At 51.6% G+C, this 27,100-nt stretch overlaps 8 protein-coding genes across 8 annotated transcripts; 4 read left to right on the forward strand and 4 right to left on the reverse strand.

The window, feature by feature from the left end:
- Positions 1–1,592: 1,592 nt before the first annotated feature.
- J4E79_005057 (uncharacterized protein) lies at positions 1,593–2,468 on the forward strand (the record flags this gene model as incomplete). Its single annotated transcript, XM_049353935.1, has 3 exons — positions 1,593–1,688; positions 1,748–1,881; positions 1,973–2,468. The coding sequence occupies 3 exons, from the start codon at positions 1,593–1,595 to the stop codon at positions 2,466–2,468; spliced, it is 726 nt and encodes a 241-aa protein (XP_049211555.1).
- A 337-nt stretch (positions 2,469–2,805) lies between these two features.
- Positions 2,806–3,340, reverse strand: J4E79_005058 (uncharacterized protein; the record flags this gene model as incomplete). Its single annotated transcript, XM_049353936.1, has 2 exons — positions 2,806–2,858; positions 2,908–3,340. The coding sequence occupies 2 exons, from the start codon at positions 3,338–3,340 to the stop codon at positions 2,806–2,808; spliced, it is 486 nt and encodes a 161-aa protein (XP_049211556.1).
- Positions 3,341–3,642: 302 nt separating this feature from the next.
- Positions 3,643–5,296, forward strand: J4E79_005059 (uncharacterized protein; the record flags this gene model as incomplete). Its single annotated transcript, XM_049353937.1, has 5 exons — positions 3,643–3,702; positions 3,750–3,850; positions 3,898–4,499; positions 4,578–4,603; positions 4,769–5,296. The coding sequence occupies 5 exons, from the start codon at positions 3,643–3,645 to the stop codon at positions 5,294–5,296; spliced, it is 1,317 nt and encodes a 438-aa protein (XP_049211557.1).
- A 1,512-nt stretch (positions 5,297–6,808) lies between these two features.
- J4E79_005060 (uncharacterized protein) lies at positions 6,809–7,611 on the reverse strand (the record flags this gene model as incomplete). The annotated part of the gene is made up of 2 exons (XM_049353938.1): positions 6,809–6,844; positions 6,874–7,611. The coding sequence occupies 2 exons, from the start codon at positions 7,609–7,611 to the stop codon at positions 6,809–6,811; spliced, it is 774 nt and encodes a 257-aa protein (XP_049211558.1).
- A 5,065-nt stretch (positions 7,612–12,676) lies between these two features.
- Positions 12,677–13,912, forward strand: J4E79_005061 (uncharacterized protein; the record flags this gene model as incomplete). The annotated part of the gene is made up of 1 exon (XM_049353939.1): positions 12,677–13,912. One exon carries the CDS (start codon positions 12,677–12,679, stop codon positions 13,910–13,912), a length of 1,236 nt encoding a protein of 411 aa, XP_049211559.1.
- A 4,227-nt stretch (positions 13,913–18,139) lies between these two features.
- On the forward strand, positions 18,140–19,163 carry J4E79_005062 (uncharacterized protein; the record flags this gene model as incomplete). Its single annotated transcript, XM_049353940.1, has 2 exons — positions 18,140–18,230; positions 18,280–19,163. The coding sequence occupies 2 exons, from the start codon at positions 18,140–18,142 to the stop codon at positions 19,161–19,163; spliced, it is 975 nt and encodes a 324-aa protein (XP_049211560.1).
- Positions 19,164–21,436: 2,273 nt separating this feature from the next.
- J4E79_005063 (uncharacterized protein) lies at positions 21,437–22,432 on the reverse strand (the record flags this gene model as incomplete). The annotated part of the gene is made up of 2 exons (XM_049353941.1): positions 21,437–21,827; positions 22,218–22,432. 2 exons carry the CDS (start codon positions 22,430–22,432, stop codon positions 21,437–21,439), a joined length of 606 nt encoding a protein of 201 aa, XP_049211561.1.
- Positions 22,433–22,973: 541 nt separating this feature from the next.
- Positions 22,974–26,501, reverse strand: J4E79_005064 (uncharacterized protein; the record flags this gene model as incomplete). The annotated part of the gene is made up of 4 exons (XM_049353942.1): positions 22,974–23,341; positions 23,498–23,619; positions 23,772–25,552; positions 25,692–26,501. 4 exons carry the CDS (start codon positions 26,499–26,501, stop codon positions 22,974–22,976), a joined length of 3,081 nt encoding a protein of 1,026 aa, XP_049211562.1.
- Positions 26,502–27,100: the final 599 nt, after the last annotated feature.

Below are 27,100 nucleotides of genomic sequence, written 5' to 3' on the forward strand. Positions count from 1 at the left end.
TTCGTGGTAGGCGTAATCGTGAACCAAGCTACCCGTTTCATCCCTATCCTGATCATATCGATCGTCCACGAATTGTCCAACTTACGCCGCATCACTTTTACAGGCCCGAATACCCAAGAGCCCTTTGCAGCCTTTCTTCCGCAGAGTGCTGGACAGCGGGATGCAGCCAAGCAGGCCATGCTGTCTTGGCTGGTAGTCTGGATTCAGCCACGCTGATACCCCAGATCCGCCCCGCTAGCATCTGTAGAAGAACCTTCGACATGGTAGCAGAGGAATGGTTGTCTCCACATGTACTCCGCGATCCAAAATCTGGAGATCAAGCGATCTGTTAGCGACGCATATTGCACCGGCTGTTATGAGGGATCAAGGTCAAAAGTTTGGAGAGAAGTAGAGAATGGGCGGGGTTTCTCGAGGCGTGCCACATCCAGAAACGGCGCCGCGGTAGGTGCTCGCTTCGAGATTGGGTACGCTCAAATGGCTCTTGGCCTCCACAGGACGACGATTGGCGGACCGATTTGCCTGTGCTGCTCGGGGAGAACGAGAATCCAGCTGCTCACTTCTCCGGAGGCGGGTTTGTTGCCCGCTTCGCCTCGTGCCACGATAACGGCGTCCTGGCGTAAAACACGGGAAGTGCGCCTCTGATGAACATAGAATGAATGTTGTGAGCTGAATCCGGCGACGGCGTAGCGTTGGTGTAGATGTGGAGGAAGGACCACTCTGGGCTTTAGTTTAGTGGGGTTTTCAGATCGCACTAGAGCCGCACGTGGCGAGGTATCGATAAGGGACAAGACCTCGGGAGCCATCGTGGCATCTGGACATGCGGCTGACATTACACCAATTGCCTTGGTCTTCAGAATCGCGAAATCCTGCTACGATCTTTTTCCTCATCTAGTTTTGTGTTTGACGCTGCCCTCAAACCTTATGTAGTTACAAGAAACTTGAGGGAAATGAGAATGCGTCACTGGGAACACGTAATTTCTTGTAATCGAAGGTTGGCATTAATGAGGACAGTTCGGAGATGCAAACCAGACTGCATCAATTCATGTGCGGTTCATCCTTAGCGTCTGTGGTATTGATGCCAGTATCGCTTGACCATACCTCGCCGCGTCAAGGTAGAAATGATGCGTACCAAGTGATGTCTGGTCCTGACATTGATGCGTGAAGAACCTTATTCAATCAATAAAACGCCTTGCACAACTGTATCTAGAACTCGTAGTCTTTTACGCCGTACAGAACTTGTGTGCGCCTACTGTGTGTTGTGAGACTCACGAGAGTGCAATTCTCACACAAACTTGATTCGTGTGGTTCTTTCTATACTGCTCAGAAGCATGAGAGTAGATCCTGGTTTATGTCGAAATTTTCCCTGTACGTCATATTGTGGTTTTGGTGATGCAGGAATACCTCCAGTCGTCTTTCGGTAGTCGCGCCCAGACCTCAACGCGTGCTCACGCGTCAGGGTCCACTAAAACTATCCACGATCGCATCGCACCTTCACGCTCACCACTCCAAAGACAGTCACCCCGCAATCGCATACTCTCTATCTTTCGAACGACGTCGTCTTCAGATCCTCACATACAGCATCACACGACACAATGCCGCCTAGGAAGAGCAATGTATCGGCGGTGTCAAACGAAGAGAGTCCCGCACCACCCAGATCAGTACCCAGAGAGGAGAGCTTGGGTGTCGAGGTATGTCGCATGCGACTGAGGTCAATTGGAAAAGGCTATAACTAATGACGCGAGCATAGGATCTAAACCTGCCAAAGTCTATAGTCCAGCGCCTGGCAAAAGGCGTCCTACCACCGAATACCCAAATACAAAAAGATGCGCTCCTTGCTATGAGCAAAAGCGCAACTGTGTTTGTTAACTACATCACATCAACGTACGACCCCTACTCCCTCCCGGCGACAGAAGAATTACGCGCCAATGGCATGCGAGTTCCCATAAATGGACATTCACTAACAAGCATGCAGCGCCGCCGAAAAAGCCCTCGCCAGCGGCAAGAAAACCGTCATGCCGAAAGACGTCTTCGACGCAATGACGGACCTAGAATTCTCCTTTATGCTGCCCCGCCTCGAAGCCGAAGTCACAAAGTTCACGTCGATACAAGCCGACAAGCGGAACACGTACAGGAAGAAGGTGCGCGAGGAGAAGAAAGGCACTACTGCTTCCACCGATGCAGCTACCTCCACACCGGCCAAGTCAGCGGCAAACGGAGACGTGGTCATGGAAGGTGCGGATGATGGTGAGAGGGCGACGAAGAGGGTTAGGCGGGAGAGTGGAGATGCTGGGGATGGAGAGGTTACGGAAGAAGAGGGGGATGAGACACAGGATGTGGAGGATGAAGAGGTTGAAGACGACGAGATTGAGGAGGAGGTTGTTGGGGAGGAGTTGACGGAGGATCCGCTGGAGGAGAAGGAGGACAACAAGGATGATGACGATGACGAGGATGGGAATGAGAGCGATTGAGAGTTGGACTTGTCGCGTCTGGATGGGAATATATCACTGCATGGGACGGCGTTCGGGACGAAAGACTGGAAGTACGATTTGACACAAGACCTATCGAGGAATGGACTTGAATAGGTTGTATTCTTCCTGAGATATGTTGAAGCTGTCTAAGCCCATCAGTCATCTCATTGCATGAAGTCATTGCATTGCGCATGTCTGTATAGCTCGTAACGTCGGATACCCAGAATGTCACGCGCAACTTGCAACCATGATACCATATGCTTTGCGCAGCCCCCGTCGTGACCATAGTCTTCGCGTGTATGTTTCGGCGCTCCTCGAGCATGTCCATGGACCGCCTTCAGCGCTTCGTCTTCGAGAGTATGCTAGCATCGAGCGGGTCACCGTATCGCACTGCACATCTGTTAACATGCTTCTTGATCGTTAGTCAGAAGTAACTTACGCCTAATCATAGAGCCCTTGTCAGCAATGTTGTCCAGCGCCCTCGCCTCCTCCTCCCTCGCTCTAGTATTCTTCCATTCATAGCCAGGCTGGTCCTCTTGCTTGCTCCACTGATAACCTGTCTCAGCATCCTGATGTGTCCCACTCCCACCCGCACCGTTACTCGTCGCTGCTTGCGCCATACCGCCAGACAGTGGTCTCTTTCCGTTGGAATTGACGCCGAGAGTCTCGCGAGTTGTGGATTGTGAGTTTGGTGGTGAGATTTCGTTTACGCCTGCGAGGTTGGCGTTGAGCGGTGTAGCTGGGTTTGGAAGAGCTTCGTCGGGGAACATTTCATCGTCCGAGGCAACATTGGCGGGGGACGATTGCATGGTGGAGTCGCCGTCGCGGTCTGAGGGGTGGGTTAACTGGATGCGCGGTCGTTTGTTGGACATGGTGAGTGGTAGGCGCGCAGTGTAGGCTTACCTGACATGTTGAAGGAATTTACCGGGGTAGTCCAAGGGCGATAACGGCGGTGAAAGGGTTTGCGACGCGTATGGTTCGTCGCGGTGGAAGGCAACAGTGAATGTCATAGCGGTGGAGGAGCTAATCGCGGCCCGCCGCAGGGGTCAAGGTGGGGACTCTCGAAATATTGGCGACATCATACCTTGGGACTGATCACTACTCCACGCGACTCAAGCTTTTGAATAAATACCCCCTCTACTATCGCCAGACAGTGCATCCACTCACAGAGATCATGGCGCCAAAGAACACACTCGCCGATGCTTGGGAGGACGACTGGGAATCACTCGCCGACGTACGTATGCCCCTCTTCTTTGACAGCAACGCGCTCACAAGGTATAGAAAGAAGACGAGAAGCCCGTAGAAGAGCAGCCAAAGAAGCTCACAAAAGCGCAACTCAAAGCTCAACACGCTGAGCTCAACAAACAGCTTTGGCAGGCGGCGTAGGTTGTTATTTCTCATTATTAGCGACGCGACCTGACTGGAACAGCGAAAACCCAGAGCCTCAATGGTACCCTGAAGTACACCCCGCGCCCGTCGCAGCAACTTTTAAGCCGAAAGTCACGATGCTTGCGCGCAAGCCCACCCCTCAAGTGCTCTCCCGTAATATGGCAGGCATGAGCCTTGACGACGACGATAGCGAAGAAGAGCGACGGAAGAAAGCAGCCGCAGATTTCGAAGAGCGCAAAGCACGTGCACAGAAGGAGCGAGCAGAGAAGGAGCGCAAGTACGCAGAAGCACGAGAGCGCATCTTCGGTTCACCAGCTGCTTCCGCTGCAGAGGACTCGCGCAGCAACTCCCCGAACAAAGCTACCCGAGGGAAAGGACGAGGACGCGGTGGAAGGGACAGCCAGCCTAGATCGAGCAACGAGCAGTCGCCTGCACGTACAGCACATGCAGCTCCTGCGCGCCAACTCTTCGACCCTACCTACACCCCAAAGCCCGGCTCCGTATTCATACAGAAGAAAGAATCTGGCATCAGTCGCCCATCTACACCAAACACACAAGAGAAACCTGTTCGTCAGCCACAAGGACCCGCAAGAGGCGGTGGACGAGGCTTCGCTCCAAGAGGAGGATACGGTACTCAGGCAGGTCCGTCAACTTGAGCTTGCCGAGGCTTCTGTCGTGCGGACACACCTCATACAGGAAAAAAACTGAACAGGCCTGCAGACTACATCAAGACAAAGACCTGCAAAGTAGGTGGCCCAACGTCAACGTAGGCTCCAGGGTGTTCAGTTTTTTCCTAGGTTGGCGTGGACAGACCTCTTCCGCGTCTATCCTCTGAGGCGTGCATGTCTCTTGTCAGGACCTTTGTTGACGAGGAACAGAGGCACTAAGGAACGAGTGACCGCTGCGTCCAGGACTTTCCGAAGAGCTTCCGCACAATGGCTCCACAGTCACCCGAACAGTCAATCGAGCAGTCAACTGATCAACTTCCGCCTCCAAAATGGACATACGCTCACACCGCGACGCTACAGGACGACCTCGCCAAATTCACCTACTTCATCAATCACCAAGTCGGCAACCTCTCAGAGCACGACCCCAAGCGGAAGGAGCTACTCGACCTTATAAAGAAGGAGGTGGACCTCGACGACATGATGGGCCATATTGCAGCGCTTCACCCGCAGGTGAACGATTATGGAGTCGCTGGGGAGATACAAGGGGTCGCACAAGAAATCCCTACGAAGAAGGGAGCTCTTCCTGAACACCTACAGCCACCGTACCGTGACACCGAGAGGAAGCAGATGGCACGCGAGAAGACTCGGATGCTGAAGCATTCAGATAGCACGACGGAGACGAGCGGTTCATGTGAGACCTCCGAGACCAACACACCCGAATCGGCTGAGGGAAGTCACCATGATGAAGGAGACAAGGATTACGTGCCGTGAGAAGATGAGGGTTATGAGAGTGGTCGTTATCGGATAGGGAAGGGCTTGGGACAGTTTTATACTAGGATTGGAGGATGGTCATCACTGGGAAGGGAAGGAATGGGCTTGGGACGTCTTCACATCAGAATACCGTACTAGCTAGTGATACAACGAGAATATTGCTTGACACCGTTGCATCATGTCTATGACGTACTGTTGAGATGTTTAGCCGCATATGAACTTTGAGTTCAGTATGTATAGACTTGTTTTTGATGCAGTAAGGAAAGTTGAAGGTTGATGTTGGGGCCTACGACATAGGTGGGAGCTATCGAGGAAGGTGCAAGATGTCCATGTTGCAGGCAGGATGAGGAACCTCGTATCTTGTTGACAACGACGTTTTTTTCTCCCTTACTTTTGCGACTAATAAGTAGAGGGCGGCTGTTTATTCATTATTTTGGAGCTGTGTTGTAAGTATACTCACATCTTTTAGAATACACAAAAATCGTGAAGAATCTCGTTTTCAAAGCTCCTAGTCCTTCGTATTATATGATAGTGATGGTCTCGACGGGCGCATCGCTAGTCTCAACATCTTCCCAAGGAAAGACGTTAGCAATACTAACGATTCGATAAAAGCCCCCTTCTACCTCCCGAAGGATCCATGCACCCTTAACACCTCCAAGTACGCATACCCAGTCACCAGGCTGCACCTCATCCTGACTTGTGCCAACAATATCCGTAGCGGTCACGAAGAAATTCTTAACATTTGGCTCCTGGAGAATTTTGAGATAATCACGGCTCGTATCTCTTGCCCACTGCCTCAGGTCTGTCATATCGCTGGGTAGATTCTCAAGGCCCCGAAAAACTATATATGATGTGTATAATTCGACTTCTTGTAGTGGATCTTTGTAGTTTACATGCCTCATGGTTGATATACCAGTTGAAAGATCGAACACGGCTCTTTCGGCAATCGTATGGCCCCATCGCTCTTTGTCGTCAAGCGCTTCTCGGATCGTGTCCAGAGATAACCAAATTCTCTCTTCATCTTGCTGGGTGGCCATCGCAGAAGTTGAAAGGTCGAAAGCGGAGTTGCAAACAACACGAGAGATCTGAGTGATGCGTTGAGCGGAGATATTAAGAGCCTTGCCCCCTCTTTCGATTTCGCAAACCTCCACAATATCGTAATCAAGCAAAATCATGTTTTGAGGAGAGCCACATGTCCGTGTGTTGGACCAATCGGGAACCCACGATGGAAGATCCCCGTAGTTCCCTGAGAGACGCCAACCGTGGCTCAGCCAGTCAACCTCTCCAGCCCGAATCACAGCTACAGCAAATTCCGTATATACGTCCTGGACTCGTTTGGTGTAATCGACGTCGAGCACGCAATTTCCAAGGCTACTGATCCTCCCCAATGAACTATAGATGAAATCTCTCGGATCAGAGGACTCGAGGGAACTGCCCAAAAGCAAGTGAATAGCGGCATGCTCGTGGAGGAAAACGCGTAAAGGAAGGGGCTCCCTGGCGCCAAACCTGACGTTAATTGCGGAGAGCTTGGTTTCTCCCCATATAGACCTGGAAACCGTGAACTTCCCGTGGCATACAAGTAGTTCTTCTCGCTGAATATCGAGTGGACCACAAACGAATATAACATGTTTGTTTAGCGCAACTTCTTGGCCGACCCACACGCGCTTGAACCATGGGCGATCGAAAAAGGCGTTGATTGATTCAAAAGGTAGAGCCGCATATACTCTGCTAAATGTGTTTTTGAGCTTTGCATAAGAATCCGGACAGTGATAGCTGTAGCGCATCAGTTCTTGTAGTGCCACTTCGCTCTCATCTGCTGCAGGTCCAAGCCAAGCAAGGACAAGAGCGGCAGACGCGAAGATATTGCCCATTCGTTGAACCTGTATGCTCTTCTCGCTCAGGTCGCTTTGGTCGATACAGATGGCGTCAATCCAGAAAGTGATTGTCTTTTCCTCTTCTTGCAGATGCTCCAAAGCGATGACAAGATTTACAGTAGCATGGAAGATCTTGTCGCCGACAAGGATCGGACGTCGAAGGTCAGGGTCCCCCCATGTGTAAGATAAGCCGATGTAGCGGGGCGCTTGTTCTTCAGCATCTGAGTGAAGCTGACAGCGGATGATGGTCTGTCCATCATGGTTGACGTTATGTGTTTTTGGAAGCAGGTAAAGATAGCGAAGTTCCGTACTGGGGTCTTGCAGTGGTTGGTGCTTGAAGACTTCGGCAGTTTGAAAGTCGAATGGCTTTGGGTCCTTCAGATCAGTGAATCGGTCAGTCAAGGCTGACTTGTACCCGTCGCTTTCGGAGCGGCACGACATCGCGACTTCTCACATGCCGGATTATCGAGAGAGAAGCGAGGAAATGGGCAGAGAGAACTGCAGTATGAATTGTGTAGAGTCAGATCTGGTGGCATCCTAGAGGTTCAGCCTTGGAAGGAGCCTGAGGTTACCCCGCCCTCACGTGAGAGTCCTCCAATGAGGCAATGTACTAAGCTCGATCCGGCAATGTGAATACTAATAGGCAGGCACAGCCTCGACGTATCGAGTAGTGTTGGTTCTCACAGCAATGGTAACAAAGCTGCACCATTACAGACATCTCAGAGTTTTGGGCACTCCCAAATTCACCCAGCCAACCCGATTCCAAAATAATGTTGCGGCTGCCTATATTCCCCAGGTTTGTATACGTAAATAAGCACAGTACGCAGTAGCCGTGCCCCTCCTTCTTTTCCAATGGTACTCGACTGCTGCCCTTAGATGACTTGTGAGAGTGCGTGAGAGCTGTATAGCGGCGGGAATCTAGACGACAGAGCAACCCAGCAGAAGTATCAAGTGACATTTGACGCAAAGAAGACGGTTTATGTGGGAAGTTAGGCAGTATTTCTGCATTCACTTAGTTGACTTCCTATATGAGAGAGCATCGGTACCAGAGCAGATGCGATACTACGCTGTTGAGCTGCCTCAGCGAAAGTAGCTGAGCACAGATTCCCCGGCCAGAAGACGGACTCTGAGACGTCGAAATCAGATGTGAGACATAGCCAGGATGGATCGCAAGCTCAACGAGCTTGACAAGGCTGAATCATGCATCACCAAGGAATACCATTGGCATACACCGATGTTCGAAGGAAACCTGCATGCCTGTAACGAGACGAAATCCTTTCTTCCTGGTCGTAAAGATCTTCCTGAGCGGTCAGAAAGTAAGCAGGAAGAAAATTTTCAAATACACAATACCTGGATACAAAAGTGAAGCAACAAGCAAAGAGCTTGCTACACCACCAATAATCGGAGGCCGCACCTAGTCTCGCGATGCAGTACATAAGCGCAAGTCCATCCCCTCACGCGACAACTCTAACCCCTCCCAGAAGGCCCGTATACCGGGCGGGTACATCAGCTTGAAATACAAGCTCCCATGTCAACATCGGATAAACACCTTGAGCTGTCTTCCGGTACCGATTACCCCTCGGAACGGTCTGCCATCGGCGCAGCAAGTACCTGTGCAGAGCCTCAGGTACCAAACACTAGGAGTAGTCTATGGGTGCTTTTCGTGGCAACTCAACACCCCTTCCGCGGCTCTTTTCGACGGTAGACATGCATGCGGCATACCTAATATCCGTGAAGATCGTTTGACTGTACGGTCGAGTTGACTAACCGTTTTGTCTAGTCTATCCGATCGTACGTCGATCGACGCAAGCCTCGTCATCCGCAGTCGATGTCGTTGAGATAGTCTCTCTAGGCAGCAGGCACGGTAGAGCTGAAGCACTGTCCTTTTTCCACCCGCCCGGCAGCCGCAAAAGGAAGAAAGACCGTTATACGCGTCTCAAGCATCGGCAAGACGGTCACGGGAATCGTAGTCCCGGGGTGGCGCAATAGCATTCCCGTGTAGCGATTGGAGAGCTACGCAAATCGTCCTCCGATATCACAGCGACGCCTACCACGATAGGGCAAAAGCAAACGCATGAGACTGGATCTACCGCCTCACGATAGCAGCGAAGCGGAAGGCGGAGACGCAGGACCCCTCTCACCGACGATTGACGAAAAAATTATCGATACCTCAACACGCTGATCGGAGCTCGTACGCGTTGCCTGAACGACGCACATAGCGAACGGACGACGTCAGGGTTGGCCTGTCACTCTCGCGGAGCCTCATGCACTATTCATGCTTCAACCTTGCTTGAAAGCAAATATGGCGGTGGGCGAAAGCTATGACGCAGGACAAAGTCCACCTGTCTAAACTGCTCGTCAATGCAGCGCGCTGCTGGGAGAAGCCTGGTTTCCATGTGGCTCGCTAAACGGACAGGCTTCTTCCCTATACCATGACTCACCGCTGAAGTGGTGCTTTTTCGATGAGCGGACGGCTGCGGAAGCGCGGAGTCTATTGCAATGGAAATGTGTGGCGAATATATCACCAGCATTCACAGGATAGAGAGCTGAATTGCTCGCGTGATCGCCTCAAGCTGTTTCGTCGAAAGAGTCATCGTCCGTGTGGCGAGAGTCGCTAAGTGTTTCAATTATTCGCTATTGTTTGACGGAAGCGGTCAAATCGGAGACGCAGTAAGGCCGCCGGCGGTGACCTGGCCGATCGATGGCAATGAAATGTAAGACGAAGCGGACCAAGGCGATGGTGATGTTTGCCATCGGACGAGCCCCATCGCGAACGCGTCCGGACCCCTAGAGTGATCAATGATAAAGTGTATTGCGCGTTGCTTGTGATAATTCGTCCGACGTCCGTGATGTTGAGGCGACATTCCGCCACAGGGGAATCCACCGTTTCGCTTGCCACACCCCTGCAACGCGAATCGTTGTGCGCATGTGACTCGGAGCGTCCATGCCAAGCATATGCACCGCCACACATCGTCGAGTCTGCGGATACTCGCAATTACGGTGTATTGAATTTGCAATACACGAGCGAATCGTTGGGCTCGAGGAATTTATTCTAGGAGGTGCGTCATGCAGCTAGAGCGCTCGCATGTCGTCGACAGCGGTGCTCAGCTTGCGTCGTGGCAGACTAACATGGTTGCCTGCAATGCCTGGCGAATCCGCAGCGCTGCAGACATGAAACTGCATGCGATAGGGCTGCGCAAACCTGAGTGATGCGTCATAGCGATTTTGGTTAGTACTCGCGGGTGTCGCAGTTGCTTCCATACCGCCGCGTTTGTCTTATCCTAGTGGTCGTCTTGGAGACAGGTGGGAATACGGTGTAGAATCGACGGCGCTTCGTATCTCGCAGGTCCACTTGGTGAGAAAGCCTCATTCTGAAATCAGTCCATGACGATAGTAGCATGCGGGTGCGGAGAAAACAGTTCTGCAGGTCATGGGGAGTCATAGCAATGCATGATGTTGGTGGGTGCGAAGGATTACGCAAGGTGAGTTGTCTGATAGCAAAGTGGGTACTGGGAATTTTGACACTTCGAGAAAGTATTGTGGGAAAGCTCGGTAGGAACGCAACCCGATGAGCCCCAAGGACAAGGCCCGATGTAGTCCAATAAGGACCGAGCATCGGGGTCAAAATACAAATGAGAACTGTGTGCCGAGAGATTACAAGGAGCGTGTTGACGGGAGATACCAGGCTGTATGCGTCCAAGGCGCAGGCTTCATGCACAGCACGGATACAGGCGTTCCGCCGGAGCCAGTCAAATTGAAAGAGCGAGGTACTTGCGCTGCGAACTTGCTTTATCGAGCCGTAGTAGGTGCGAGCGGGGAGATCAAACCATGTAACCGCGACCATTTACTTTGTTGTTGACGCTTTTGATCGAATCAAAACGGCGCCGCTGGAGCGCTATGCAGCCGCGAGTGGGCCCGACATCGACAGTACCATATGCCTTGGAAGACGACTGCAGACAACGAAGTAGCGGTAAACAGCTGCGCGCCCCAGGCCAGCGAGTTGGAGAGGCTGTGAGACATTCGAGAAAATTTTCACGGGCGGGAAATTAGCTTAGGTACATGAGCAGAGGGAAGTTCGAGAAGGGATCCGAGCAATAGAGTGCGGCTCTGAGCAGTGGACAGGGCCTCCCTAGCAGTGATAATCGGCCCCAAGCGACGCGGGACGACGTTGAATGGTGGACCTTCCGCTGTTTCGGAGGGAAGGACTCCAGCCAAAACCTACCAGCCGTGTGCCGCGACGATGGTCCATGTAGCGTTGGTACTAGGCAAAAGGTAGTTTACCAATGGGTACGTTTAGGAAATGGTCGCGAGCTGAAGGCGACGCTGGGTAGGTGTCTGGAGATCAACTCGAGCTATATGTCGCTCGGTAGCTGGTCGGTCACGGCAGGATTGGCTGCGTACGACGACCATGTGGGAGGAGCTGCGCCGGTGCCAGCAGGTGCTCGCAGCCAGAGAAGCACAGGCAGAATGGGCCGTGTTTTTGCATCCGCGCTGCAGCGAGCCGCGAGTCCTGCCCAACGACGCATCTGGAGGGTGAAAGGGTGTGGTGGAGCTTTGTTGGCTGCAAGGAGGGCCGTTTGAAGAGCGTTCGGCAGCAAACGAAACACGCTGAAAACGGTGACAGCTGGATCGAAGACGATGCTGCACGACATGTAGGACAGCAAATGAAGGGAGGTACAGAGTTGCGCTGCTTACGCTAGCCACGCTCGAAGGGGCATCTCTGAGGGTGTCCAGGATTATGGGTATATAGCGAGCAACATGATGTTTCCAATATTACACACCCAAAACAGAACAAATATAAAACAGGCTGGGCGCAATGCTCGTTAGGCATCAACGGGAGAGAAACTCATACATGCATACACACTGTAGAAGGCGTCCCGTCGAGTGCGAGAGAAGAGTCAGAGAGCGGCTTGGACAGTGTAGGGTTCGGGGCTAGCTTCCCAGAATACTCGTGGGCAATATGGGCAGGAGGCACAGCATGGTGCCATGGTCAATCTGACCCGTAGATGAGGGACTGCTAACAGCCGGGGTCCCTTGGGCTGTGGTAGTGCATGCATGGCGCCGACAGGGGGCGGCGTTAGGGTGGATGGGCATCCACAGTGGTCCGCGCGCGGAAAGAGCGAAAGAGGCTCGTCTCAAAAGCAGGCGCAGCCCGCCGTCGCTTCCTCGTTTGCGCACTCGAGCATCATCACCACATATTACCAAGCACCAGACGTCAACGTCTACACTCGATTAGGATCCTCCACCCTGGATCCTTCTGGCACCCTCTAGCAACTAAACGATCCTACACCCAATGTGCAGTAGACAGACCCGGATTTCCCTTTCTCTCTCCTCCGTCGCTGCACCCCCATTCACATCCGCCCACTACCAACGCCCACGAAGACCCGCCTTCGGTTTGCACATCCCAAGGTGAAGCAGGCACCGGCCTGGGCTCCTTCCCCATCGATCCCGCTCACGAACCTCACCGCCGCCATCCATTGAGCCGCACAGCGACATATCCACCAACATGTACGCACAACAGTATCCCACGCCACCCCCGGGCTACAACATGCCCTACGACCACTTCCGCACGACACCGCCCATGTCGCCCGGTCCCGGTAACGCCTACTACTCGCCGCGACACGCGCCCCAGATGGCGACCCCACGAGCGAGTCCCAAGGTTGCGGCCCACTCTCGACGGGCATCGCACGCCGTACCGTCCAACTACTCGTACGCACCCACACCTCGTGGAGGGGCCATGCCTCAGTATGGCGCTGCAGACCCGCGCACATACGCGACGCCGAGAGGCACCCCTGAATATGTAAGTTATTTCGGTTACAATATTCCAAGTCGGCAACGCCGCGACACAGACGTCCCGCCTCTCAAGCGCAGCAATCGCGAGAGGAAGCGTCGACCGTCGCAGTCGGCACGTCACGTCTACACCAAAGTTGTCTTCGACGACCAAGGATACGGCTACGAGCGCGATTACGACGTCTACGACTATCCACCACCGCCATACGAACAGTATGCGCGCCACGACATGTACGGGAGGGATGCTGATCAATATTACTACGATCAGGTCCCTATTTATGATCCAGAGCCAAAGGCCAGCAGCCGTCCACGACGCGCCTCCGCAGCAACCAGCCGACAGCCGGCCGCCTCACCCAAGAAGCCCGCCCCAGCAGCTGCCCCCAAGACCAGCCCAAAGGCGACTGAAGAAGATGCGCGCCGCGCCGGCATTCCCGCCGGCTACTCGTACAAGAACTGGGACCCCACAGAAGAACCCATCATGCTCCTAGGATCCGTCTTCGACGCCAACTCCCTCGGCAAGTGGATCTACGACTGGACTGTCTTCCACTACGGCCCCGCAACCCCCCTCGCCGAGATGGCAGGCGAGCTCTGGCTCCTGCTCATCCAACTCGCCGGCAAAGTCAAGAGGGCCGACGAGACCATGCCCAAGATCCGCAAGAAGGAGAACCACGAAATGGTCGAAGACTTCCTCGAGAGTGGCGAACGCCTCTGGGTCCGCTTCGCCAAGCTCCTCAAGGTCTGCGAGGACTACATGTGGAAGGCCGCTAAGAAGGAGAGCGGCAAAGAGAAGCCCGTTTCCATGGGCAAGAACAGCGGCAAGGAGTTTGTCGAATCCATCTTCGGTCGCGACCGAGAACTAGAGAAGACCGAGAAGCTCATGACTGGAATGCGTCTCTGGTCCATGCGCTTCGATGCCAACTGCGAGGACATCCTACGATACCCATCTGCTTAGGATCTCCTACCTTTCATACCTCGACGCTTTGGCGCTGGCGTTTTCTGTCTCGGTATACCCTTTCCCTTACCGTCATTGCTTTGCGCATTATTTGATGTTACCGCGAGATACCCTTTCTTGCATTTCGTAATTGTTAATCTTGCTGCATCTTATTCGCTTTGCACGTTCACAACAATGTACAACACTACCGGGTTTTCTCACGCATTGGGCGGGTCACAGGAAAAAGTCTGCTTTCTACTATGATATCCCCCTTCTTACTCTTGTATTGTTTTTCTAGCCTACTATCGTTATTTGCTGTTTGGGTTTCGGGCACGCATGGTGTTCAGGTTGTTACTCTGGGGGTACTGGGATACCACTACACTTTGTCTTCTGGGTTAGTCCACTAGATTTGAGAGATTCTCTACGGAACATCTCTATCAGAAAGATCGGTACCTCACGGTCAAAACTAGCTATACCCACTTACCACTCTATTGCTATCTACAAATTTTATTACTTATTATCGAACCATCTACTTCCCATGTCCTCGTGCAACTGCTTCTTTCGTGACTCACAAGCCCTGTCCGCCTATCAAACCCGCATGCGTCGCATTCTCCTACACAGTCATTATCAAAGTTTCCAACGGCGGCGATCTCCAAAAGCCGCGACCCCTGCATGCCAGCCACACATGGGCAATCTGAGACACAAGTAACCCTATCGAACACCTCAGATCAGTCTCGACACATGCTTTTGCGTCTGCAACACCTGAATTTCACATGCTTTCACACACCCTCTTCTGCCTGGGTTGCCACGTTCCTAGGCTCCCAGGAGGCGCTGTCGCACTGTGAGTCGCAGACTCATCACAGTCCTTTTAGTGAATCATCACGCACGATGGTGCCTTGTTGCAGCCAACGGGCGCTTGCGCATGCACATGGCCAACTTCATTGGCTGTTTCGGGCTGTCCTCAGCCTTACCATAGAAGAAGCGCTGTGCATGGAAGCCTGCTGCAGGTTGCGTCAAAGAGGCAAGGTCATGATGTTTGCTTTTTCCGCGACCCCCATGGCCTTGAACGTGGCGTGTGAAGGCGGGAAGGATTGCCACCTATCCAATCCGACGGCCTGCAGATGAGTTCGTGCCGCCTGGCGCTGGCCCTCTAGATTGGTAGAGTGGAACGACAGCGGTTTGCTATCTTGATATCGATCCGTGCCGGGAAAAGAAATAGGGTATGGCTCACGTTTGCGTGGAGGAATGGTTGGGTTAGACATGAGTGCACAAAGTGCTATTTACGACTGCGTTGTGGGTGGTAAGGCCCAGGGCTTTGGGATGGCCGTCGCACAGTACCTACAGCTCGCGCGCATCGCATGCAACGATGACATTACAGCGAATCTACCTACCGTCCCTCCATCCAGGGTTTTTTGCGGCCATCACAACACAGTAAACCACCCCTTAATAGCGGCCACATATGCGGCTCAACGTTATCAGCCTCCTTCCCTGCCTCGCCTTCATAAAGTTCCATGCCACCCCATCCCGAAGCTTAGCGCACGCGTCCCTTCCCATTTCAAGATTAAGAGGCGTCGCGTTATCCCTGGGCACGGGAACTCCTTTGATAGGCACACTCTGCCTTGATCCCCGGTTATAACACGAGTCAACGTTGCGCAAGGGCACACCCTGACATGGGGTGATTAGGCAACAGTTTTGATAGAGTTGCAGGATTGGCATCATTCTGCGTTTTGGGATCGACAGGCACAGAGACACTGCCCGTCGTCGGGAGGCTCGGATGGAAGGGAAGGATGGTGGGTGGCTAGTACTCCGTGTATGACAAAAGACGCGAGGTTGGGGCAGGAAGGGTTCCACGGGATCTGTTGGCTAGAACCAGGGCTATCGGCTTCCACGACAGTCTCTGCTAAGTTACCGTCATTTAGCTTTTCGGTTTTGGTGGGTGTCACGAGCTGAGTGAGCGCTGTTGGGGTGCGCCGTGTTGATTGGGTGCGGCATCGCATCTTCCTTCTTTTGTGCTCAGTGCTTTCCACGGCTGAATGAGTGTGGTACTTGGATCGTTTGTGCGAATCGCTCCAACGAACGAATAGCATTGTTCTACTCCGGCGTAGCACATGCGATCGCTTTCCAGATGACCTTTGCGTCCCAGCAAACATGTCTGCTTCTGGACCTTTCTCCGTCGCGCCGGATCGCGTTCCGTCGCAACTATACGACATCATTCCGCTAAACAGGCAAGCCCATCACATCACCATGGGCGAGCACTTTGCCTGAATGTCCCAATCGCGTCAATGCAATGGGTCGCGAAAATGCGAATCCGGGGTGCATGTGCATGCCTCGCAGAACACCTGATGCCTACACTATCGCTATCGTCAAACCTACCAGCAGTTCATGCAGAAGCGTGACATATACACACACAGGCCATGCCCATCGGCGAGCGACTACGGTGTTTCAAAACACGTGGCCGGTGCCATCGTGCATGAACCGGTCCCCTATTCCACGTCCCTTCGCACCCAAGCACACCCAAGCAGCAAGCGAAGCGAGTACATCAGGCAAGCCGCGGCATATGACGAATGCCAGACTAAACCCCGCCTAGACCCACCCGTCCAGTTCCTCTCCCCCTCCTGCTTATCCACTTTTGTACCCCGCTGCCACTCCGCGTGAACCGCCTTTGCCTATGTCACTGTTTCGTCTACTTCCAAGATTTTCTTTTCACCTACCGCGTCACGGTGCCGGAGCGGAACATGGGAATCGTAATGGCGGGTAGATGGACGCGTGGTCACAAGATCGTCCATCGTCATACATCGGTCAATGCGAGATCATTCATGCCGTGCGAGCATCGAGATCGCGGCTGTTGGCAAGTTTCTGGCTACCATGATCGGAGCTGGCCGATGAGTCGCTTGTGTGGTACAGTACATTCACGGTGAGGGGTGTGGAGGGGTCGAAAAGTTTGAGCCAGAGACATGCCACGTCTATACCGCTCCCTCTGGCGTTCTGTTCTCGTTACATTGACGAATGAGCGATCTGGCTATATGCATCGTGGGTGTGGTCAGCTGCGCCTTTTGGTTTGCTGGTGGGTGGCTTCGGGCTGCGAAATGGAGGATTAAGCGCTGTACCCTCTGCGTGATTGGGGTTCTTTTGAGAAATGCCGGAGAAATGCGCGCTGGGAGGCAGACTCGGATAGGCGTGTGCATACGCGCATTATTTCTTCAGCGGCACTTGCACTGAGAAACACTAGCCGCCAGTCTATGGGCAGATGACAAGCAGGTATGATGTAACCCCAAAGTCGCAGACGTGAGTTCCAAGGACGACTGTCAACCTGGCGGGTACACCGCGAAGTACCCCCACGGCCAACGTAGCAACACCAAAACAATCTCGATCCGAAGCGCAACCTCCCGCCAGACCAGGACAGCGATATCCCTTCCAACTCCCACGTGCCCTCGCCAGCGTCACCAATCCCTCACTGCGCATAAGCGCCCGCAACACCACCCCTCCATGCATCCACTACCCCTCCAACACCCATTCCATTCCCATCACCCTGCCGCAAGGCACTGTCAAAATAGTCCTTTGTCCATACCAAACAACCCCTCCATTGTACAGGCTTACTATGCGTCACAGATCGTCCCTTATCAGGTACTATCTTTGCTATTCCTGTGCCGTGAACTGCATGCACTGCGCATGCGAACACCCTTCTAGCGCGCCGATTGTTTGTTTCTATTTCAGTCGTCACATGCGAGCGGGGTAAAGGACGAGGCTGCATTCCCGGCTTATGTGATGAATGTATTGTATTGAACTAACCGGATGGAGATTGATAGCGATGCAAGGGGGAGAGGTGTGGTTACACGACAGGGCAAGGGATTCGTAGGGTTGGTGATGTGCTTTTGAAGGTGGTCTTCGGAGTTTCTGAGTATTTTGAAATGTAAGGTGTGTGTTTGATGGCCAGTGTGGCAAGTAATGCTCATGATTGAGGTATAGTCATTGCTGTTATGACACTCATATCTTACCAGGTAATGGGTATCAATATGTGCATAAAGAAAAGCTGGTCTCGAAATGTGGTCATAACGCGGTTGTCGTGCGGCGTATGAGGCGTAGTTGAGTTTGTTATCAGGTGTCGTGTGCTTGGAGTGAGGAGGATTCACTACCAGTTCACTGCGATGATATCATATGTAACACAGTAACCCAGAGTGTGAATATCGTGTTATCTCGAGAGTTTCTCGCTTGCTCAAACTCGTTGTCGTGTCCTTGTCGGAAGTCGATATGTCAGGAGCCGTACATTCAATTGCAAAGGAAGGAGACGGGAGTGACGATAGCAAAGGCGACTTTCGTATCGATGAAGCTGTACTTCGGGGTAGGCAGACTACCAAACATTAACTAGTTCTTACTGATATGTTCCATAGCTCTACCTGAAGGTAGCAAAGTCCTCTCATCTAACCGCCATGGCTTCTCCGACTGGACCGTCACTGCCTGCCTGATCGTCCTCCTCCCAGACGGCGTCGAGAAGAAATACTTCCTCAAGATCGCCACCGATGAAGCCGGTCGGGTAATGATGGAAGGCGAGTACAACTCCATGACCTCAATCTACGACATTTCGCCAGACTTCGTCCCCAAACCCCATACCTGGGGCAAATTCAAACTCGAAGCGCCAGAGACGTACTTCTTCCTATGCGACTTCATCGACATGACGAATACCCTGCCAGAACCTACCCTCTTCTGCGCCAAACTCGCGCAATTGCATAAATCCAGTCAATCGCCAACAGGAATGTTCGGTTTCCCCATCCCAACCTGCCACGGCCGCTTCGCACAGGAAATATCCTGGGACCCAAGCTGGCCCAATTTCTTCACGAATCTCCTCCGCACCGCTCTCTCGATCGAGAAAAAAGAGAACGACCCATGGCCCGAGCACGAAGCAATCTCCGCCCGCGTCCTAAGCCATGTAATCCCCCGTCTCCTCGGTGCGCTCGAAGAAAACGGCCGCCAGATCAAGCCATCACTAATTCATGGAGATCTATGGGAAGGCAACGTCGCTACAGATGTCTCGAACGGCAATATCTACATTTTCGACGCTGGTGCGTATTATGCGCATCATGAAATGGACCTTGGTATGTGGCGTTACGAAAGATATGAGTTCGCGAAGAAGGCAGAGTACAAGGAAGAGTATCTTCGGATTATGGGCGTGGATGAACCGGTGGAAGAGTTTGACGATCGCAATCGGTTGTATTGTGTTAAGATGAATGTTGTTCGTTCGGCGCATCATCCGGGGTGTGAGGAGAGGGAGATGTAAGTTTGACTTAGGAATGCTGAGTAAGAGGTTTACTGACGGCGATGTAGGGCGTATAGGGATATGTGCTATCTTGTCGATAAGTATGCACCATATGCAGCGGGAGAAGAGCCTTCAAGGACCCAGGTGCAAGACGAATTGGCCGAAACGGTATGTCAAGGACGAGAAGGCTTGGCCAGGTCAACTGGTGTCTGGAGAAACCAATCTGGGAGTATATTATCGGTGTAGAGCAGCGCCGAATCGATATTTACATCATGCTGTCTGCATAATTTCAACACCTCAATGGTTGAATTCGACGTTCCCGTCTCCAATTCTTTCCAGAATGCTGTATTAGAAACGCCATAGGTACTGAAAATAGAGTGAGCCCTGCTAAGAAGGTGAACGTCCATCCTGTTCCCAACTTCGAGATGATGGCGTCCAAAGCTGCCAGAGCTGCGGCCGCGAGAATGCAACGGAACAGATTGGCAGCCGCACTAGCTGTTGCAGGGCGCACCGGGTTGACATCCACAAGTAAAGTACCGCAAGCCTGAATTATTAGAAGACTCTTCTGATACGCTTGATGACATACGTACGTTGAACACTCCCGTGATGGAGGCGCCGATGAAGAATTGCAGAACCAGAGGCACCGCAAAGTGCTAGAGAGGTTTTAGTACTATCAGATTTGAGCGACGTGTTTGATGACAATCTTACCGTACGTTTATCCAAAGCCCATCCGTACCCGATAGTCGTCACCGCAGCAACGCTCATGTAAAAGTACGTAGCCCGCAAGCGAGCCTTCTCGATAGGAAAGTCAACAAGATCATCGCCGCGCGTTCGATCGATCGAGAAGCCCGAACTAGAAGCCACTCTACGATACTCCCAGTTCATTATATAACCTAGTCCTTATAAGCCAACAGTCTCTATGCATGTGCCACATAACTCATACCGCACGTGTAAGAAGCTAAGGCGCAGCCGACTCCGAACGGAATGTATATTAAACTAGCATACAATTTCTCGAAGCCGTAAATTGTTATGAAGAGAGTTGACAGCAATGCTTAAACACAGCAGTAAGTTATGTAGAGGGCTCTCGACCTAGACCCTCTAGTCTAAGTTAGAACAACCTACCTGCGTACGCCTGCTTAACGTAGCTCTTAAGCCTGCTAAAGCTACGCAGCGCCTTAGGCGCCTACTACCTTAGGTAGCTACTTAGCTAGTACCTTTATAATATATTTATACTTATACTTATACTTACTTACTATACGCCTACTATACGTTTACTTTACGCACTACTTTACGTACTACGTAATTACTCTATACTATACGTATTATATTATATTATATATATATATACTAATATACTAAATATAGCTTTATATTTAGCTACTCTTATAGAAATACTATTACTAGTAATATTATAATACTATTACTATTACTACCTACTACTTTACTATATATATATAAATACTTATACTAATATAATACTTAACTAATATATTATACTACGCATTTTATAAGTACTTATAAGATACGTAAGTATAGCTCTAACTTATTTTATACTCTTATTACTACTACTTAATTTTTATAGACTTTTTTTATTTTCTTCTTATTCTTCTTAGACTTCTTATTTCTTTTATTCTTCTTAATTAGTACTTAGTTTCTTAGGTTTTTTAGCTTCTTAAGCTACTTATTAATAAATATATTAGTACTTTTTATATATATACTATTAGCTATAAACTATTTTATATATATATACGTATACGTATACGTATATATATATATATATACTTTATACGCTAAGGTCTTTAATAAACTTACTAAATAACTTAATAACGTTTTTATTTAATATTTTACGTAACTACCTCTTATAGTTTATACCTACGTTTTTTTACCTTTTAATAGTCTTAGCGTTTAGATTTATAAAATCTACTACTTATATAGGCTAGTATCTCTCTATATATAATTAGTAACTATATATATATACATACGTATATACTTATAATACTTACTAGCTTTCTTAAGTAGTTTTATAGAAATCTTTTATATACTTTAGCTTTATATATTTTTTACTTTATTAGAATATATTTAATAATACTTTTCTTAGACTAAATAAAGTTTTTTTAAAGTATACTTTTTGCTACTATACTTTTACAACTATACTTTTAATTAGCTTTTTTTCTCTTAGCTCTTTAGCTACTATAGTTAAATATATAACTTAAATTAATTTAAATCTTTACTACGTTTTAGCTATATAACTTATAATTGCTATACTTACGCTTTTTATTCTGTTTGCAGCTGCTTTAATCGCGCTTACTACCTCTTCTTAAAGTTATGTAGAACAGTCTGTTGATTAGCATGATTAGTGCGTTCTCTTTCTGCCAGAGTGCTTTGAAGCAGGGCTTGAGACTGGGCATTCGCATCGGCTGACCATCGATCTCACTCTCGGAGCTCGTTACTGACGACTTCTTTGAGTTGAGCTTTACTTGCGTCAAGTATGACTTGTTCAAAAGGCGTGTGGGCATGATCGAACCGTTTCCAACGATCTTGCGAGCGGTTTCTGGGAGCGTAATGGCGAGTATGAAGAAGTTAACGCTGGATAGTATCGCAAGCGTCCAGAAGATCCAAGGCCATCCGGCGTATTGGACGAGTATGCCACCCAAAACGGGACCGAGGCTGGGCGCTACATTCGGACTAGGTCATCGTAGTTAGGAAGACCGTCGCGTTCGTAATGTGGTTGTAGCATACCCCAGTAGAACTGCCCCAATATACCCACCTCGCTCAGCAGGTGTAGCAATATCACTAACAACAGCGTAGCCGAATGAAATCGTGCCTAAAGATCCTTCACATCAGCAAGCGCCTTGACATGAAGGAATTCCCATAAACCCACCACTACTCCCCGCACTCTGCACCATCCTCAACACAAGCAATGCGGGATAACTCCTCTGAACCGCCAACCCCACATTAGCAACCGTATACGTAAGAATAGCAAACAGAAACAGCGGTCGGCGGCCCATGGTATCCGCCATATCACCCAACAGGGAAGGCGCTATCCCGGATACAAGCATGTAGGTTGTGATCGACAGATTGGCCATGGTGAGTGTGATGTTGAGATCCTCGGCGATGTTGAATAGTGCGGGATAGTAGATGAAGCTGCTGAGAGGGGAGAAGAGTCCCGCGTATGCGACGAGGAAGACTATCCATTGTTTTTCGCTACGGGTAAAGAGGGAGTATGGTGGTGGGTCGGATGGTCGGTCATGTTCGGGAGGGGGAGCGACGTCTGTAGCTTTTTCGTTCATACTGGGCGGTTTCGGCATAGCAGTCGTAGCGATTATGGTGGTAGATGACCAGAACTGCAGTCGAAGAGGGTCGAGTGCTGGTCCTTGCCGAAAGGACGTACCGATTGGTGGCTATGCGCCGCAGTTGGTCGGTTGCCATCCTTCTGAATGACAAGCGAGTATGTCATGTGACGAGATATATCTAGGTACATTGGCTATATCCGGGACTGTTCCTACGCAAACGAAATGCTGGGTGTTTGTGGCCGCACTCCCCTTGTCACATATCTTAGCCGCATCGGCGCCACTGAGTAGTCTTTGCAGACGACCTCGAATTACCGCCCAAGGAACTTCGTTGCTGAAATGTATACCTGATGAAATTCGCTATAGCTACGTATAGCCAGCCGCTACTAAGCGTGACTTTTCATACTATCATGTATCGATCGTGATCCTTCATCCAACTCAGCTATCTATTAGCCCCGACAGTATGGTATCTCATGTCGAACACGCACAGTAACGAGAAAACTGATCCATCCTCCGGACAACTCCCACATGAATCCACCCCCTACGCAGCACTATCCCTCAACCTCTGCTGTTCTTCCTCCGTAAGCTGTCCAAACTCCTCCGCAAAACCCTGAGTAGTCGCCGCGCGCTTGAAGAAATCCACCAGGAAACCCTGCGTCTCATCGTCGCGCTGACGGCCACCACCCGGCTCTTCCGCAGCAAAAGCCATGAGCTGCTCTTTGCTGAAGCCACTGCCAAGGTCCATGAAAGGGTTCGCCTCGTCCTCCCATTCACCGTCATCGGACTCTTCTTCGGCGAGCTCAGCAGCTGCTTGTGCGTCGAGAGGTGCGCCAGAGGCGGATTGGAGTTCGACGACGAGGACTTTGAGGATCTTGAGGGGTGCGGGTACTATGGTATACTTGTCAGGATCTGAATTCGTGTGTCAGTTTGTGGATGGGCGTAAGAGGAGTTTATCGCACTGGTTCGCGACAACGACACTATGGCCTACAAATTTGCTCCACAACATGACAATCACTGCGTTCAGTGGCAAAGACAGGGAGGTAGACGTGGAAAGAGAGGACTTACTAGCTTTCGCGCGACTCCTGGTCATGATGCGGCCATCGGTATTCGGTATCAGATCACCCTGCACTTGGACCTGCACAAGACGAGGGTCCTTCAAATCATACAGCTTCGAAAGAGCGATGACACTACAAATCAAGTCAGCAATTATGCACAGTCATCGAGTAAACAAAAAAGGAGGAAGGGGGAGTTCAACTTATTCCGAACGATCTCAAGCCTTCCAACAGGCTTTCTCCGTTCGTAAGAGAACTGCTCGATTTCCGGGGAGGTTCGTACGTACTTTTGTCGGATCTCGTCGTAGCCGGCGAAGTTGATCGAGTTTTCGAGCCACTTGGCTAGCACAACCTGGAGGCCGTTTTGGCCCTCGATGTCCTGGCCAGCCAGGAAGTCTACCACCTCCGAGGCATGGTTCAAGCTTAGACGCGCGAATACGAGCGTCAGACTTTGGATGAACTGTGCTTGTGTTGCTTGGCCTAGGCGGACAGCGACACTTCGTAGGAGTTGCTCTAGGTAAGGTCCAAGTCGTTCGTGGCCGGCCTTCTCTACTACCTCTGCGGCAAGCGCACCGACTTCGCCAGCAGCATGGTCGCTGCATGAAGACAACAGACGTGAGACGATGATGAGAGTTACCTCAAGACCTGCTTTTCCGGTGTCATCCCGCCATTCGAAGAGCTGTTGATGGTCGTGCGAGATGATGTTCTTTACGGCAGTCGTAGCGGACTTCAGCAGCTCCTCATCGGCAGAGCCTAGCAGGACTCTTGTGAGCTTTGGCATGGTTGTAGCGACAAAGCCAGCAGGGAGCGGCTCTGGTCCATGCTCAGCCATGACAGCCAGAAGATCAGCAGCAAAGTTGCATAAAGCATTCTCCTCCGTTAAGCTTCCAACATCAAAGGCGCCCATAAGTGATGGAAGCACCCTTGCGCACAATTGAACGTACGCATCACCGCCCATTCGCGCAATAGTCTCCGTCACCTCTTCAAAGGCCTCGGTGACTAGCATGGTGAGTTGGAAGTTGTTAGCTTGATGACTAGCAATTCGGAAGAGTGTGTCGAGACCATTGTCTGTGATGCATATCCGCGTATCAATAAGTATGGCGTCTCGGAGTGTTTCGACCAGAGTGACCATAAGATCTTCACTGTCGCTGAGCTCTGACATGTCTTGTGCAGCCAGGTAATTGCTGATGGCCATGATGATAGGTGCTTGCATGGGCTGTGTGGTCGCAGGTGGAAGCGCTTGAAGATAGTGTTGCAGAGCGCGAATACATGACACTTGGACAACGTCGGACTCGTCAGATGGAATGGCCTGTAGAGATGCCTCGAGGAAGGATGTGCCGAGCTGTTGTAGAGCATCTCCAGCTGTCCTTGTCAAACTTCCAGCGACAAGGTAACCGCGTGCTCTCAGGAAAGCGTCGGGCTGCTGCATGGCATACCGGATGAAGTCCACATAGCCGCTTGCAGCATCTGGGCTGATTTGCTTGTCCACGTCCTGGAAATCGCTCAACAGTTGGTTCAGCACGTAAAGCGCCGCTTCTTTAGCTTTCCAGCTCTCAGACTCGGAGTAGAGCGCTCTCGTGTAGGTCAACAAGCCGTTGACAGTAGGCTCTTGCAGCCACTCGCCAAGCTTGATGACGAGGTCACCACAGGCTGTGCGGGGCGTGTAGTTCGCGGTTACGCTTGTCTCCTCGCTCAAGAAAATGTTCACATCCACATCCCACAGGCCCTCTTCTTCTGTGGTGATTTGCGCGTAGGCCACGGCCAGCTTCATAACCTGGGTGACCCATGAGTTGTCGGGTGTCTGGTTTTGGAGTTCCTGTTCGAGTTGCGCGCGGACCGGGGGTGCACGAAGACACGCCTGCATAAAGTCCAGCTCCTCCAGGATCAGGAAGTCTAGCGTGTACGGCAGGCCGTCGGCATCCTCTAGCCTGCTTTGACGATCCTCTTTTATGTACATGAGAGAGTATGCGGGTTCCAGCAGGGATAGCTCCTGCCAGGTTGCCTGGAACAGGACGATGCTTTGCGGCGAGAGGATAGCGGGGAAAACGGACCGTATGCGCATAAGGACCTGCGAGCTGTTAGTATCGGGAACACCTCGAATGAAGAAATTGAACAGGCTTGGAGACTACATCAAGATGAAAACATGCAAAGTGAGTGACCCAACGTCGATGTAGCCTCCAGGGTGTTCAGATCTTGACACGACCTACCTTGACTGACTGTAGCTTGAGCGCGATCTGTCCCTTGTAGAGCAGGGCATTGGGCGCATCCGAGTCCTCCTCGTCGATTGACGGCGGATCGGGTAGCCTGTTGTTGAGGACATTGACGAAGAAGGGAATCCACTCCTTGAGTATCTCATCCGCGAAGCTCTTCACCATAGTCTTGTGGTCCTCCAGCACCATCTCGAGAATGTCGAAGCAGCCATGGAAGACTTTCACAGCCAAGGCCCTCAGCGTCGGCTTTGTTTGCTCGCTGGTGGCCACATTGAACAGGACCTTGATCATCTGGGGCGCGACCTGGAAGAAGGTCGTCTCGTTGAAGCAGTCCTCCACCAGCTCGCCGAGGACCCTGAGAGCGCCATGTAGCTGGCCTTCGTTCGCATTCGGTATCAGTGCGAGGAGGTTGTCGAGGAGATCTGGCCATTCGATGGGATAGTCGGCGCTTGCGATCTTGCTCACGACGAGGCCAGCGGCGGCCTTGAGCTTGCGGTCGAGCCCGTCCTGGGTAGCGAGGTTGAGCAGCTGCTGCCGTAATACAGCCTTGTTCTCTTCCGAGACGAGCGCCTGCCCTTTCCACTCGTCGAGGCTGGAACTCCATCCCGCCAGCACAATGTTCTTCAGGTACAGGACGGCGGCCTGGCGGATGTTGAGCGGCACGCTGTCATGGCAGGCGATGCCAATGAGGCCGAGGGGGAGCTCCTGGTGGCCGTAGAGGGAGAGCAGCTGCTGCTCAGCGTGTTTGCGCGTGTCCTCCTGGGCGGTTTGGGTTGCTGATAGCAGCTGGACTAGTTGGTCCTCCATGGTCAACGTGGGGCATGCGCGTATAGAGCTAGTCGGCACGTCTAGCGCTCCCCAAAACGGCTGGCGAGGTAGAAGGATCGGGCGTTGACGCGTTTGTTGATGGGTGCTGCTGGGTGATTGAGCGCGAGGAAAAAGAACGCGCTCGGAGATGCGGGGCAGCTCCGTGAATCTCTGGGTGGTGGGGTGGCTAAGCGGAGGCTATAAGTGAAGCAATAAGCCGCGACGACTGCATATGGGTAGCAGATGGGTACAGAGGGCAGATTCTAATACAGAAGTAAGGTGGAGTATGGCAGCTGGGCTATAATGAAGGGGAGGTGGCCAATTGCCCGACAGGCGGTGACGACGATGCCTCTTCCCAGTTCCCGGTCGGTGGAAACGCGACTATTACCTACACCTTCGCCTCCCCCCGACCCTCCCCTTGCTGACACGTTGTTATCCTCAACAATGCCAGGGGCACTCGACACAGCATACGCACCACGTCTGCCATACCGATCAGCAACCCTACCAGAGCCGTGACCGTTATCCATCGACACGCTAGCGGCTTTCACGCGACGAGACGCGTCTGCGTCATGACTACAATCCGCTACTCAAAGTGCACA

This window comes from Alternaria viburni (assembly GCF_023758015.1).
Source record: "Alternaria viburni strain BMP 2772 chromosome Unknown scaffold_9, whole genome shotgun sequence".
Taxonomy (NCBI): Eukaryota; Fungi; Ascomycota; class Dothideomycetes; order Pleosporales; family Pleosporaceae; genus Alternaria; species Alternaria viburni.